Source organism: Drosophila melanogaster, chromosome 2L, assembly GCF_000001215.4.
Source record: "Drosophila melanogaster chromosome 2L".
In the NCBI taxonomy this organism is placed as follows: domain Eukaryota; kingdom Metazoa; phylum Arthropoda; class Insecta; order Diptera; family Drosophilidae; genus Drosophila; species Drosophila melanogaster.
This window is the reverse complement of record NT_033779.5, coordinates 17007866-17024464: the sequence shown is the minus strand read 5'-3', so window position 1 is coordinate 17024464 and position 16599 is coordinate 17007866. Positions and strand designations below refer to the sequence as shown.

The window sequence follows — 16599 nt, the reverse complement described above, 5'->3', positions numbered from 1 at the left end:
TATTTATGATGCCAATCGTGGGCTCTAGAAAAGAGGTAGTGTGCAGAATTTTATTACACTTGCCGCACGCAGCGGCGAATAAAATTATAAATTGCACTAAAAATTAACAACTTCACCAACAATTCCACTTAAAATGTTTATTGCGCTCATTAATTTTTCGGTTGTTTTCTGAAGAGCTGTTGTTTTCGGTTGTTTTGGCCAACACAATAAAAATTGGAATGGCAGTTGCCAGCAGTCGAAAGACCGAGCGAGCGCTCAGGAATTGCATTAAAGTTTGAAGAGCTTTAATTTTGCGCAATAGTCTTTCGATCCTTACCGCCGTCTCATTCTCCGACTGTCTGGCCGGGCTTAATGAAAATTCCGAGCAAGCAAAATATAATTTATGCCTTCTATATGGTTTATTGAGTGCGATTTATACGACAGCAGGCGACATCAGACGGCGTCAGCCAATTCATTGCCAATACAAAGAGAGATATATGTGCAGAATAATAACAGTAAACAAGGACATCATCAACGTAAAGTTATTGTTCCGAGCCATATACCATATATGGATAATATATAAAATAAATTTAATTTTAATATTAACAATGTCGCTGGCTGGCTGGACAAGCTATAAATAAATAAGGCGGCTTAAAGTTTTAATGAAGCGCATAAATAAAATGCGTAAATTAAGTTCATTTTATTTGACTGGCTGAGGGAATTTATTCAAGGGGAAATAAAGGAAAACAACAGCATATTGGTCAAAGATAATCGATGGATGAAAGACAGGCAAATACAGTGAAAAATATAAGTGTAACTGACCTTGGTTTAAAATGATGAAAGCTCGGCAATAATATGTATAATATCATATCGCAGAAATTACATTTAAACTTTTTTGTTATATACAAGACTGTTTGTCTCACAGTCAGCAAGAAAAAGCATCCTAATTACAAGCTTGGATGTCCTTTTTAATCTATGTATCCAAGTGGTTCTTAAGAAAGAAATTAGTCTTAGTTCTCAGTTCTTTTTTGTGACTAATACAAATTACTGAGTTCACATCAAGCGTTTCGCAGGGCTCTCGAATATGAACACATGTTTCTGGAGTACCACTACATAAGCAAGTCCCAGAGCGAAAGGCTTAAAGCCGTAAATAAGCTGGCCATCACGGAGGTGGCACAGGCACAGACGGGGAGAAGTGGAAGGCCTAGGACGCCATGCGCCATTAGGCCAGGAAATGAAACGGGAAAAGCTGGGACTAGAAACTGGAAACTAGAAAACTAGAAAACTACACGAAGATGAAGATGCATGTAGCTGCCCGTCCTTGTCCCCCACAGTTGTGCTCTCTTTCTGCGTTTAAATTGGTGCTAAAGTGCAGTACAGACAGTCGAGCCGAAGGGAAATGTCGCTCGGAATCGAGTGACACATGCAGCAGATCCTTTCAAGAAGGATATGTGCTTGATGTTACACGGAGCAAGGGGACTGAACTGAATGTTGAATTGAGAAGGTATGAGCTCAGGTGAGAAAAATCATCAATGGATAGCTTGATATAACACAGAAATAACTGGCATAAAACCTTTTTGCATGTAGAGCACATATTTTCGCCAGCTATATTTATTCTTTAAGTTCTTCATGCATTCGTACTGCTGTATAAACCCTTTAAGTGATGTGCAAACTTATTTTTTTAGACTAAAATGAGTTTAATAGGAACAAGTACAAATAAACTATTTGGCATTTTCTTCGGGTATTCAAATAATTGTTATTTCATTGGAAATGTCACAAATTGTACAATTAGTTTTTGAGGCTCGAACTTTTATTTTCTGTTTATTTTGTGGCTTTTAAAATATTATTTGAGGAAAAGCGCCTTTAACTTCAAAACTTTTTCATTAGAATGCTTAATACAACAGGAATAACAACAACAAATTACCGAATTTCCCACGACCACGCCCACTGGCGAATAGAAGGCGTTCGGCGAACTTTGGCGACCGCCGTCAAATGCACTTCAAACTCATTTCATTTGGAAAATAAAACCTGAACCCAAAAAGCGGCAAACAAAAGACACTGGAACTCAAAGCGGCAAAAGCAACAAAAACAACAACTACAACTACAACACGAACGACGGCGAAAAGGAAAACTTAGTTTTCCCAACTGTTCTTGTTGTTGCAGCTTGCTGGGTTTTGTTGTTGTTGTTGTTGCCGTCAAGTGCGCGTGACTTTTTCGGGAGCTTCAACAAATTTCGGTTGAATAATTTAATTGTTGCCAAAAAAGAAGGACGGTGGAAAAGCGAGAGGCGCAGTGGGAAGGTGGGAAAAGCGGAAAAACCTTGAATGACGGAAGGTTAGTGCTGCGAAAGCGTATGATTTTTTAGTAAAATCTTTTGCATGCAGCACTAAATTAACCAAAATATTTAAAATACCACATACCGTTTTTGTATAAAGAAAACATCAACAAAATCTTTTTAAAAATTTAAATTTTCCATGTTGCTTTTAGGACCACCCAATTGTTAAATTTGAAGAGAACCCATATTTAGTTTTAATTGATGTAGTTTTTCTCTCGGCGTAGAACAGCCTGTTTTATTAACGGCTACATCAACAGCATCCAAAGCATCCGAGCAGCAATGCCAGAAAAAAACTTTTTCTTTTTACCACCCCACCACCCCGTTTATTCCTTCGCTTTGAAAATAAGCGCAAATAAAATATGCAAAAAGGCGTAGCGAACTTTATGATATTTGACTTTGTGGGACGCTAAGAAAAAAAAATCACACGAAAAAAACGAAACCAAAAAATGCCAACCGAAAAAAGCGAAGCAAACTTTTATTTTAAGTTCAAGTTAACTTTCTGGTTAGAATGCTGCGAAGGGATGATGGGCAAAGGTTCTCGGCAAAAGGGAAAAGAGGTAGCGGTTAGCATTCAAGCACTAAAGCTTCGGAATCTTAGATACCCCTCATTTTACCGACATCTTTTGCATATATTTAATAATATAACATTTTACTTTTTACTGTTTTCTATATAAACAGAAAAATATTTATTTGAAGTACTTTCGGTTTAGTTTCTTTTTGTAGCAATGCAAGTTATTTCTGAAAGGAAAAACCAGTATGTGCAAAACGAAAGTAATTTTATTAATACTTGTTGAAAATGGTAAAACAAAGACTATATAGGTCCGTGCAACATTATTGTAAACTTACCAGTGGTTCCTCACCTGTTATTGTTTCGTACTTCGGTTACATTTGGCTGCCTTCAGCTTTCCCGGGCAGGACTTTCATTTTGGCCCATAGAGCAAAGCGAAGGGAATAATTTATTTGCAAATCAAAGTTGGCAGCGAGCTGCGTATATTAGCAATGTGCACTCGCATAGGGATGTTATTTTTGCCTTCTTTTTGGTTAGCTGCCTAGTCGAAAATTTAATTTCCCAGCTCTACCTAGCACTGTGTTTTATTTATGATCTTGATATGCTTATTCGTACCTTTCTGCAAGTTTTCACAATTCGACTTGGAGTCATATTTCATATTTCTTTCTTTGGCTCAGTAAAAACTTGGCCAAAACGGCTGTGTGGATGGGGTGGCTGGGCTGGGCCGGGCTTTAGACTGCCTGCTGGTTTCACCTTTTGCAACCTTTTAGCCAGGTCTCTTCCGCTCCTCGAATTTTCTTGGCCTCCCCCAGTGCCTTAAACATATGACTTCCGTAATGTTTGCGTGCACAATGAATAACTTACTTCTATGTTATCCTTTTGTGCTGCTGCTGCTGCTACTGCTCCTGCAGCTGTGCGTGTGTGTGTGTGTGTGTGTGTGTGTGTTAGTGGGTTGGTCCTTGGGTCGAGGCACACACCCCATATAATATATATTTGTGTGTACTATATCCCAGTCCCAGCTGCGCTTTAAGTCATAATTTTGCATGCGAGCAGCGACAGCTGCTTAAAAATGTAAGCTCAGTTGCTTCTAGATTAAGTTTGCCCTGTTCCTGTTCCATTTAACATTTACTCCATTAGATTCTCGAACGTACCCAATCCTTTTTTTAGAATTTTTTAACCACATTTTATATACGATTCTATTAGTCAACATGTTGTGAAAGCCAGTTTCTGCTACAGAATGTGTTCTTTTTTAATTGATTAAAGTTACAAATTACTTTGGAAATACCTAATGGTTTTAAATTATATATATGATATGTTTTTTTTACAATCAAGGATATTATTATACAAATCAATGCAAAAAATCATCCACTCAGATTAGAAACTCACATCAAACACGCGCTCGTTAGCCGTTGTTTTCCATTGTTTTAGCAAGAATTTTCTGTTGTAATCAGCGAGCTTGACAAAATTACATTTATCAAGGCGGCAGCAACGGCGTTGGCGATAAACAAATTACGTTTCTTTTTGCAACTAATCAAAAGTAATCACTTTGCAATTTTTCGACAAAAAGACAAACACAAAGTGAGCCAAAAGGAAAAAGCCTGACACAGGAGAGTTAGAAAGTGCGCTACTTTGAAAGGCGGTGGCAAGGAAAGTCTGAGGAAAGTCTGGGGAAAGGGGGCTCCTGCCGTCAACAGCTGCCATTTGCTGCTGGCATTCACATCAAAAACAACAGCAACAGAGACACTTTCCCGCCCATCAAGGAGCCGAACATACGCGACAAAGTTCGCCAAACAAAATCATGATAAATGAACCCGACCAACAAACAAACAAAGCGAGAAACAGAGAGTTTCACAACGGGCTAAACTTTTCCTTGTCTCTCCACTGTGTGTTTTTAATTTGACAAAAGAGCGAAGGAAATTAGCGGGAAAAGGGCAAGAAAAACAAAACTCATGCTGATTGAAAGGGGTGAAATGATTAGGCAGAGTAGAAAAGTTGGGAAAATGCTAGGAAAAGGATATATTCGAGTCGTAGAGCACCCTAAAAATTAATCCAAATAGAGATTATTGAAGCAAAAGGAGTAATAAGAAAATAAATTGGAAATTCTTTAAACTTTTTTTTTTATTTAGAATTATTTCATCATCAATAAAAAATAAACACAGAAGGATGAAACATCCAGTCAGCGAAATAGCATTCCTAGAATATCCTGCGGGAAAAATAGAAGTTCTGTTAGCAACAAAATTGTTTTCCATACCCCGCCGTTGTTCAATGGACGTAAATAATTTGGGCAGTTATTACAAAAGCTAATTACAACGGCACTTACCACTCTATTCATTCCGAAACCCCACCGAATAAGCCCCTTTTGTAATTATGTTGCCAAAAAACATTTTGGGCACAGGCCAGCGAAAATATCTCGTATTTGTCTGTCTGGTCAATGCGATGCATTTGCCACACGCAATTCGCAATTCGCATAAATTTGCGCAAGTTTTTGGACCGGAATAAAACGAATATAGAGTAGTTATAGTTTTTGGCTGGCGGTGGTGGCAAAGGGTAACTTTCATGTCGCGGACGATGAATGAACATCGATTAGAGCGCTACTAAAATGTTTCGCAAATTAACGACCACCGAAATGGATCGCGGCTAAATAATTTCTGTGGCTACCGTGCGTTCGCCTCCATTATAAAATATAGCGATTCGTATTAAGTTTTGCACTTTAGATTCGATTAAAAGGTAAATTAAGTGATATCAAAGTATTTAAAATGCAAGTATTTTTGTAAGCGTACAGAAAAAAGATAAAGCTTTCTCTACATAAATTTGACCATTTTGTATGAGCTTAATAGGTACGTTCTATCAATATCCACGAATGCATCTAACTTTAGTTAGTGAGTGTAACCTAATATTATTATACTTTATATTTGACCCATCAATTCTGTACTTTTCCATTGACCATTCCCATCTTAACAATCATAAACCCATAATTCCCTGGCCATCATTAGGGAAACTTCAACGACTGTCCATCAATTAGACGTGAGCGGAAAGCTGCTTCTTTTCGTCTGTGGACTTTCTGACCCCTTGGCAAAGTCGAATCAATTGATGTCAGGTGGGTGGTGGTGGTGGGCATCGGCGATTCCACCTTGGACGGTCCATTAATGATTGAAATGTATTCAATTGTCTGATTCGCTGAGTGGAGGAGGAGTGAGTGGATGAATGGTCAGGGACTCGCAAGTACAATGCATGATTAATGATCTGCAGACGTTTTGGGCTCTTTTTTAGGCGCCAGCATTTGGGGCGTAGGAATTAAAAAATTATTAGAGATGGGCGTGGTGTGTAAAACGCGTGGGCATCATTCATCGTTATCGTTATCGAATTATGCGGCAATTACTTGCGGGAATCATCGAAGCACCAGGGCCCTTCCTCCGTCTGTCTGCTTAGCATTTGTCAATCATTAATCACACAATTTATGTTAATTGAATTGACGTCGATTTATGGCAATTTTTCAATCAGATTTCCGTAACATTTCCTTTTTTTGTTGCGTTGTGTGCGCTATCCCTAGCCTGAACTGTCAGTTTTATATTGATTTTGCATAAAAAATCAAAATCAAAATCCAACCAAACAACCCCCCACGACGACGACAAGGACGATGACTATGATGATGATGACGATGTGACAATAAAATGTCCGCAGTGCCCATCGTTTGGCCATGGCCATAAAATGTATCCATGGATGCATGAGCATAAGCGCTTTAACTGCAGCTCGCCCTGGTTTTATGGACAGTGCGTTGCATAAGTGCAATGTAGTTGATGATTTGAATTGCGGGGATTTAAAGTCTATTACCTAAAGCTATATAACTGCCTGAATTCTATTAAATGGCGAAGAAAATGGCACTAAGGAATCAAAATAAGTGTATTATAATAAAATATTTGGGGACAAATAATTGTAGTGAAGCATAACATTTTTAATTTAACTCAGTTGTTATACCTAGCCGTCAAACAATATTATAGCCCGAATCAGCTGAAACAATTGACCCAGTTAGCCGCGCACACCAGCACACACATTGTCCCACACATGCAAACACCGATAGTGTGTGTGTATTTCCGTTGGGTGGCACAAATTCAAGTTTACCCATTCGTAACGTAAGCCTGACACAAGCGTACCTCCTCTGCAGCCGAAGCGCCCATATTTGTTTAGCTTGATTACAGACCAAATGTGATTTAAGGCACGTTAAATACACACAGACACGTTTCCATCCACGCGTATATATCTGTATGTGTGCTCGAAAATGGCCAAAAGGGTAGGAGGATCCTCTGGTCCACAATCAAAGCTCAGACAACAACAATTTAGAGCCAATCGGACGGACGTTCGTAAGTGGAGTCGTGTCCTGCGGTCAGCTGCAGTTCCACTTCTCTCCCTGTCCACGTCCATCTCCAATGGAGCCATAAAATATGCAGGCACACGCCCCTCACATTCACCAACCGCCCACTTATTTCCACTTACCAACAAGAAGGCGACATTTGGTGGCGAAAATGTACTTATTTTTCCGCATTTCCAATAGCCGAGAATGCATAATGGCATAATCGTCAGCGATAAAAATTTACATTTTTAAATGTTTTTAAAAATGTAACATTTTTTACAATTTTCGGCCATTTAGAAATTAATAAACAAAATCCAGTTATCGGGCTTACAAAACAACAAAATCAGATGTGTACACATCAATAGGAAAATATTTTTGTTAAATTGCGGCTGCTTTATTTTGAACCAATGTCAAAAATGGATTACATTTATCTAAATAAATACTCAAAATTATGATGAAATAATAATAATAATAATGAAATTTTAATGCTTTTAAAATAATTCTTCACCTTATCGAATGAATATAAAAATTTTGCCATATCAAATGTGTTGATCAAACTGATGACTTATTTGGAGTCGAATTTTTGCCCGTTGATTAAGCATTCCCAGAAAAGTATGGTTGACTTAATCACCGAGAGAACTGCGGAGAATAGCCGGCAGATTCACTTGAGATACACTACTCTTGGAATGCCATCCGGAGTGATGCCCACTCAACGTTGTTTCTGGTGCAGGGGCATGGTTGTGATTCTGGTGTTGGGTCTGTGCCATTTCCGGGGATGCCGCTGAAACCACAGTCAAAACAAACTAACCTGAGCAGCACACGGTGATACGAGGACTGTCAGACCTGGAACAAATATTCACTTCACTATGCACTTGAAGAATAAGAGGCGAAGTTATGCATGCTAAATCAAGCGAAATCTTTCTTTAAATTTGTTTGTTAATACCAAAATGCAGACATACTAAAGTGCTGAAATCTAAATGCCTATCATGGTTTTTCAATCCTATCATTTGACTTGCCATTTGTAAATCACGGAATTGTATATTGAAGCCTTGCATATGTTTTGCACAGTGCTGCAATGTCTGGTTGACTTCATTGAGGTTGAGGGGCAGGTGATGTTGATGCCACGTCTCGGTTAACTCGTTGTTCCGTTGACCTGCCCCTGTTGAAATTGCCTGTACGGATAGTTTGTGGTCTAGTCTTGTAATTAAGTCGAAGTTTCCCGTTTTAATGCATACTACTTTTAACCGTGCTGCTGGCCTGGCTAAATGACAAATCGTTGCGGGCGAGAAACTTTAGGTGCTGCGTGTGCAGGGGATTCATAAAAAAAAGATGACCAAATCCTTTGATTTGTGTGCGTGCCAATGCCAAATTGCTTAATCTCCCTTCGCACGAACACTTGACCCAATTTTTAATCACTTTCCAAGCACACATGCTCTCTTTTTGTCCGTCCCGGCATAAATTTGTGTCTTAAAACTTTCCACCTGGCCAAGGCAAAAGTTTGGCTTGCACGTTTTAAGCTGCCCCTGCAGAGTAACCGTCCGAAACAAGCTTAAAAATTGTGAATAAACCCAAACTGGCATAAACCGCACTTATTCCCAACTCCAAATTCGAGATGGAATATTAAGGCGAATTATTTGCTCTTAATTTGAAACGAAAAAATGATTTTCAAGATTTTTTTAAGCTTTTTTTTAGATCAAACTAAAACAAATAATGATTAAAAGTATCTAGAAAAGTTTTTCTTATTTAACTTATAATAATTATAATTCTTATAACACTGTTAAAATCTTTCATTCTTCTAATTAGTTTATTAAAGTGTAATTATTTTTTTTGCAGACGACCATCTCTAGTAGCATTTCGGATTTCCGCAATATGTGCTACAAAATATTCTAAACACACATTTGTCCAGCTCGAAAGGGAAACAAGGAGGCCAGGCCAATTGTGTGTGAGCTCTGTTCTCGGACTTTTTTGCTGTGTGGGGTGGGGGCGCAAAAGTTTCTAACAATAATAAGCAAATGCCCAAAAGTGAGCAGTGGGATCCAGTTGTTTTTGTCTCCACTGCTACAATTGCCAGCACTAAAAGTCCCCTTCAAAATGTATATACACGTATCCCTCTACCGTTGTATTTGCTGCAAATACAATTAAATATGGCAAAAGTTGTGCGTACACACACGTCGGCCATTTTATTTAGATTGCAGGAGGGCTAAAACAGAGGCGGTAACAGGAACAGAAGCAACGACAACGACAACATTGAGGTCGTCGTCGTGGGGCCCTCAAAAGTATTTGGCTAACTGAAAGAAAATATTTAAAAAACAAGAAATACTGTGTAATATGCGATATTGCCACGAAAATGGGTAATTTATTTACAGGATATTCAAAATGTAAGGTCTAGTTAATGCCGAAATTTCATAGCTTGAAGTGTGTGTGTTAAATATTTATTTGTCTTCGATTTACCTTAAATAGTGTATTAAAAGCTTAAGGGTAAGTATTTAGAATATGCTTAGGTATAATTTGTGAGCTTATAAGGAAATTGCCAAGCACTTCATTCAAAGGAAATTAGTTACGAGTAGGCCCAGACAAATCCTTCAAAACGGTTTATGTTGAGAAATTTCTTTGCTCAAAGTCTGTGTGTTAAATATTTATCTTCGCATGCTACGAATTTGTCTTAAATAGTGCATTAAAAGCTTTATGGTGAGTATTTAGAATACGCTTAGTTGTACTGTATTGAAAAGTACAAAAATCGGATTCGTTTTGCAGTGCACGTGTGCGTTGCTTTTTCTGCTAACAAGGCCAACACGTGTTTTTGTGTTGTGAGGCTCGGTCCGCAGAAAGCACAGCAATTCTGTTAACAATTTTATTATTAAAATGATGTCAGTGCCTCGGTTCGCTTGCCGCCCTCTTCCTGTGGCTCGGCAATTGACCACAAATGCATTAGTGGTGCGGATGCCCCAACTTTCACCTACATACTTCCCAAGGCGAATTACACAAAAATTTGCAGAGCTCCATGCCATGCATAGATAAATAGGAGAATGTGTGGACGCCAATCTCTGTGGTAATCCCCAGATGACCTACAAGTTGTCGGACACTGTTGTATTTTCGGTATTTTTGTACGGCTTATTTTCGGTGGGCTAATTGATTTAAACAATTTATCATACTTTTATCCTTTTTTTTTGCTGCATTACTTAATTTTTTAATAACATGATGTTTAATGTAGCTCGCTAAAGGCGATAGATTTTACAAGAGAAATAAATTAATTAAATAGAATAGACTGAATGCAAGTGACACTTTTTTCTTCAAAGAGCTACATCACTTGTTATTTACCCCCTACACTCATCGAAGCTTGCTATATTTCCATTTTTATGCGATTTGCACCCTTGTCTGGATTTGCTCAGCTTTAGGCTATCGAAAACGCAAGTGGATAACTCCCTCCGCTCCTTTTAGCCCCGCCAAACAACCTGATTATATAGCCAACCGTTCACAGCTCCTGAGCAGTTATTACGTTTTACTTATTGCATTTTTCAGCTCTTTGCATTTTCGCTCAAGCTTGCAAAACGATACACGAGCGGGAATGGAAATGGAATAGAAATAGGATGGGATGGGATGGGTCGGGTTGGGTTGGTAACGAGGATTCAAGGAGCCCCAGCATGTGGCTCACATGACATCTGGCCAAGGGGGTGATCACTGCTGTTGCCGAGAGGGGGTAGGTGGGGGGTCCACCAAGGACGAACTCCTGCGGAGCTAAGCTCACTGCACTTGGCCATTGTTTGTTTGTTTTTACAACTCTGATTGAGGTGAAATTGCATATTTCTGTGCGCTTCTTTCATTTCATTTTATTTCTCCGTCTGCAGCTCCTCCTCACTATTTCTGTAATATTTTCAAACGTTTTATTGAATGTCGCTTACCGACAGCACTGTTTGCCATTCCTGGCTTTTCCTTTTGCCAGGTACCCATTTTTAGATTCATCTCCACATTTCCTCGTTCCATGCACCTATTTTACCAGTGTTTTCCCCGCCTGCATTGGCTTTGTGTTTATTGTGCGAATAAATGTCAACAATGGAGAAATGTACGTGGATTGCCGACCGATTTAGAATCTCCACCTTCTCGATCGGAATTCTTTTGGCGAGTTTATAAAGATTGCCAAGCACTTTAATCCAAAAAATAAATATCAAATAATCACATATCATTCAATTTGTAATAGGGTGAAACGTCTGAGAACTCAGAATCCAGTGGGCCTAGACAAATTGTTCCAAACACTTTATGTCGAGAAGGTCTAATCGTACTCATAAATATACAGGTACTGGTCTGAAACATTTATTACAAAAAATTCAAAAAACAAAAATATAGCGAAGAAGGATAAAGACCATGTACAACAATATTAAGGGCCTACACATAAATGAATACCAGAGGGAGAATGGAGATAATACCAGAAAGCTGGCGTGTGAAGGTACAGTGAAGCTAAACGCCAATGCCCAAGAATTTGTGCCACGTTACAAGAGGGAACAACCAGCAAAAGATGATGCTATAGTTGGTAACAGTAACATGAGCAACACCAATAACGACGACCAAAAACCAAAATCTAACCTTATGTTGCCGTGGAAAGGATTTCCGAATAAATCTCAAAAACGTAAAGTTCTGCAAATAGAGGTCGCAAGAACATTGCTTATATATTTTATCTCCTGTTTCAGCTTCTCGCAATGTGGACTACATAGTTCTACCGAGCACCAAAAGATTTAAAAAGCCCATTGGCCAACAACTCGTGGAAAATGTTTCCACTACGCCCTCAAAAGTCCATTTAAATGATCCTGTTCCAGCTGGAAATCGCATTGATCACGAGGAAAGGCGCCGCGAACACGATAGAAAAATCGCTGTGGAAGCCTTAAAGTTGGCCGAACAGCGTAGAATGAGGGATCCTGTCATTGCCCCCACGGAGGGCAATGAAAACTCAAAGAACGTGCCGCCAATTATAAATATCTCACGATCTCCAATAAAGTTCACGCCAAATGAAAGGATCAGAGTGGACCGTTTAAGGGCAGCGAAGAGAGAGCGTATCGAGCGTATCCTTCGCGAAATGACAAACAGCAAGCAGTCGCAAGTGAAGAAAGAGCAGCTCAAGGAGGAGAAGATTTGTTTTGATAATGCACCCAATGAATCTAATAAGCCTAATGAACCTGCTAAACCTATGCCTCAGCATCCGGAGAAGACAAATGAAGTGCCCATAGTTACCAAAAAGAGGTACATACCAACCACCAAGGAATGGGACGAGCGATGTCGTGCCAAACATTTGGCTAAGATGGAAGCTGAAAAGAAAAATCAGATGGGTGTTCAGGATGCGAACCCTTCGCAATCTGCTGTGCCACCAAAACCATTGGTGACCTCCAATGTGGTGAACATATCTCCGTCGGGAGTTATTCGTCTGTGCGATCGCTTTAGTCCACCTGCTAAACAATGCGATACGGAGAAGCGCAGGGGAAATCTCACACACTTCCGACCCCTTCAAAACTGGACAATCCGTCGAAATCCGCCGGTACCATTGAACAACCTGTGCAATAAAAATGGAAAGATCGTGCAGCGCTATAGCATCGACCAACTGCTGGTTTTGGAGCCTCAACCTGAAGAACTGAAAGTGCCTCAATTGGATAAGGCCCTGTTAGGCTTGGGATTTCTGTACGATTCATTTGAGGGCTCTCCATAAATGTATTCGAATTTAATCTGAACTTATTGATTAAAAAACATTTTATCATTTTCCAATCACTTCCCTTGAATGTCTGAAATAAAGAAAAGACTGCAATGCGTATTTCAAGTTTGCAAAGCTAACTTTTGGTAAAATCTGTAAGATTTCTACTTTTATTACTGATGGCTATTACTGCACAAACGCGTTGGCATTTTTCAGCCTTTTGCACTTTGACCGTCGTAATTGAGAACTGAAATTTGCCATGTTATTGGTGTTGCTGTCAACTGCAACGGTCAGGTGCAATAATTTTAATGCCATTATTCTGCTTATTATTATCTTGCCTACTGTGCGCAGCTCGCTGCCTGTGCGCATATATTAAATTTCACTGAAAATTTGTTTTAATTTCATTAAACGGGAGAGGGAGCAATTTACACATCAGTAAAGAGTCCGCCGGTGCACTGAAATAAATTTTCCAGGACGAATCCCCTGCGGGCTCATGTAACCGAGGCCGAAGCGCAAAAATATTGACATGTGGCTATGGCAACGATTGCTGCTGGGTTTTCGCGGGGGGGGGGGGAGGTCGTAGGTCATGGGAATGGCCGCGAAATGGGGTGATGCGTAAAGGAGGGCGAGGGGGTCCAGTGGCAGTATCATATAACGCACAGACATTGCCCTTGTCATTTTTGCAGTTGTTGTGGCTCGGCCAGCACTGCGCAAATAAAGCGGAAAATTGTGTTTTTTTTCCCGACTTGTTTTCTGCGTGTTCGAAATAAAAAAACAATGAGTAAAACACAAAAAGTAGAACCAATCAAATGCATTTCACTGGTCGTGCGTGCGTCTGTGCATGTGTTAAAATGACCTTTGGCTTTTATTGTCGCCCGCTTTTTGCTGCACTTAACTTCCTCCAACTCGCACCAATTCTTTGACCTTTCTGGTTCCCCCACTCACTTAGTTTGTCGGCTTGGATTCCCTTGCTCTCAATATATTGTTTTATTCACAGTGGATGTTAGTGACAATTCCATATTGGATATATCAAATATTTAAAAAAAAGCTATATTTTGAAAGGTTAACCAAATGACAGTGGATTACCATAATATATCATGGCCTCCTGAAAAGTTCCGTGTATAAAAAAAAATGTTTATGGAGCGACCCTATAACTATTTTGGCCAATATCTTTTCCAGAAAATTCTTCAGCGTGCCACAGGTTTTGACTTCACTCACTTCACTGCTTGTTTAATTGTTTTTACTGAAATTTTTTTCAGCTCCAAGCTGTTGCGTTAATTGCATATTTAAATTTATGCTGTTAATTGTTGGCAGCCCACGAGGAGCCGGATGCATTGCCCTCATTGCCAGTCGCTCGGTTGAGTTATGTGCGCCCGGCGAACGCGAATCCGCGAATTCCCTCCGCTGACTGAAAGCCATCAACAGCTCGGTTTGATGTGTGTGTTTCCGCGGTGGGTGTGTGTGTGTGTGTGTGTGTGGGATGCCGGGGAGTGGGCGTGTCTGCCGCCTCAATCGTTACATTTCGAGGTCTGAACAAGTAAAGTGGGAAAAGCCTCTCGAGTGAATGAAATGCCTGGTTTAAAACATTTAAACAAAATCCAATTGCTGTAAAGGACTGATCAGTATATGTGTATATTAAATACATTTTCTTTAGAAGTGGTGTTACATTAGTAGTTATCAGAAATAGTTTCCTTTAGAATATGTTTTATTGCGAGGGATATTATAGTAATGGGTTGGAGGTAGCTTGTGAAGTTGAGTCAATCCATTAAAAGGCAAAATCTATGGAGCTGGGCTCACATGCCGCACGATGTGTAAGCTGATTAAAGGCCACAAATTTGTAGGCTACAAAAGGTGGATTCAAGGGGAAAATTTAGCAGGAGCTCGATTGGCAAACACTTTGTCGCACTAATTAAGCCACTTATGTTTGGTCCAAGGCCTTGGCAGCTTCTTCTCCTCAGCCCAGCTTGTCACCCGGTCGTATGCGTAATAAATATTGAATGCAGCACCAGCGATAAGCTCTTGCCGGCAAAGGCCAAAGTTTTGCATCAAGTATTCCCTTTTTGGCCAGGCGTGTGGGTCACTACGTGATCCTCGGAAGAAGACGTGACGAGCTGCGGAGCCCGCACTGAATTGCCTTAATTTTCGTGCTTCCGCCGCCGTGTGCAAAGTGGAAAGTGCAAAGTTCAAAGGAGGCTGCTTATTTTTCATCCTCGTAAAATGCAATGCTTGGGAAAAGAGGCTGGACCTTTCCTTTGCATGTGAATGGTGGTTAAAATTAGTTTCTTTCGAACAACATGTTCTCTAAATTTGCATACGCGTAGGAAACCAAATTATCCTTTGTATCATCTTCGACTAGGACTTCACAAAAGACAACAAATTACTCGAAAAGTAAGTCCTCGGTTTTACATACATTTTTTAATTAGCCATCGCTACTTCTTCAATTTATAAGCAAACCTTTCTTTGTCATACAGTGTTTTGTTTTTTTTTTTTTTTTGAAAATTTGTCAGACGAAAGTGTGTGCGTGTTTGTGTGGGCAAAGGTGCAACATAATATTGCCGTGTTGTCACCGATTGTTGTAGCTGCCCCATGTTTCCTGTTTAGACGTGTTGTTATTGCAGCTGACTGCTGTTCGTTGTTATTGCCGGTGAACGGGCCATCCCATCATCAACATCATTGTCGGCACCATCAGCGTTGATGGCTTGTTAAATTGCCTGTTTCACCTGTTCCCGTTGTTGTTATTGTTGCACGTGTAACCTGAATATTGCTCTATTTTCAAATGTGCCTGCGTGTGTGTGTGTGTGTGAGGGTGTGCGAGTGTGTGTCGACGTGTGCTGTTGCTGTGGAAGTATGCGTGTCTGGTTCTTGGTTCGCATACATTATGCACATTAGCGCACATTATGAACATGTTCGCTGTGACCCTTTCATGAAAAACATGAAAAATCAGGGGCCCCGAAAACTGAAACTGGACTGAAGCGACAGTTCGTGACCTGATTGGCAACTAGCCAGCAAGCCAGAGCCCCGAAAATGATTTTCACTCTTAAATTAGTCGTGCAGCTGCCGGTTGAGAAATTAAGTCAACCATCTGGGCACCTGTACCTGCCATGTTTTTGACCCATCCACCCACACCCAACTCCCCCAATCAGGCCAGGTTAAGTGTTTACGTGTGCACTTTAGCCATCATCAAAGCCTGGCCAGCGAATGCTGGCTGAGCGCTGTGAAAAGTGCGTTGAAGTCTTGCCATCGCTGGGAGTTCGAAAAGTGCCGCCTGGCGAACTCCAATAGCCAGACAACTTCAAAAGACTTCGGTGCTTGAAGTATTTGACCTAATATAGTGTTACTTAAGCCTATAACTTATATAGTTTTTAAACTTACATTTGTTTAAGTACATCAATAATTTAGTAGGGAAAGTAGTTTTCGAGTTTTGTTAGCTTACTATTGCTGACTTTATCTAAATCGTAATAGAACAAATTAATTACAAAATTGCAGCTCATATTAACTTCTTTCGTAAAAATAATACACAGTATGTGTGCTTAAAACACCCATTTAAATTAAAAATCCTGCAAAATCCACACAGCTTTACATAGATAATCCACGCTGAGTTGCAATTATTCCCTTATTAAGAGTTGTCAGGCAGTGCGAACTGTTGCCAGTTTAAATGCTACTTAAATGCACTTAAATATGCCCCATTGAAACCCCAGCCCCTTTTCCATGGACCGCCGACCCTTTTGTGGCCATAATTATCGCTGGAAATGGCTCAG

General features: G+C 39.9%; 1 protein-coding gene and 1 long non-coding RNA gene across 3 annotated transcripts; both read left to right on the top strand.

Annotated features, from left to right (window-relative positions):
* Nucleotides 1–6415: 6415 nt before the first annotated feature.
* Nucleotides 6416–6718, top strand: lncRNA:CR45462 (long non-coding RNA:CR45462). The gene has a single exon (NR_124319.1). It is a non-coding gene; the product is annotated as a long non-coding RNA:CR45462 (long non-coding RNA).
* A 3046-nt stretch (nucleotides 6719–9764) lies between these two features.
* CG6304 (uncharacterized protein) lies at nucleotides 9765–12989 on the top strand. Of its 2 annotated transcripts, NM_001299078.1 has the most exons (3): nucleotides 9765–9858; nucleotides 11366–11791; nucleotides 11853–12989. In NM_001299078.1, exons 2-3 carry the CDS (start codon nucleotides 11530–11532, stop codon nucleotides 12857–12859), a joined length of 1269 nt encoding a protein of 422 aa, NP_001286007.1. In that variant the 5' UTR covers nucleotides 9765–9858; nucleotides 11366–11529; the 3' UTR covers nucleotides 12860–12989. The 2 variants fall into 2 exon arrangements, with proteins under 2 accessions (NP_001286007.1, NP_609826.1); NM_135982.3 differs by lacking the exon at nucleotides 9765–9858 and having other exon boundaries at nucleotides 11331–11791; nucleotides 11853–12917.
* The last annotated feature ends 3610 nt before the right edge of the window (nucleotides 12990–16599 follow it).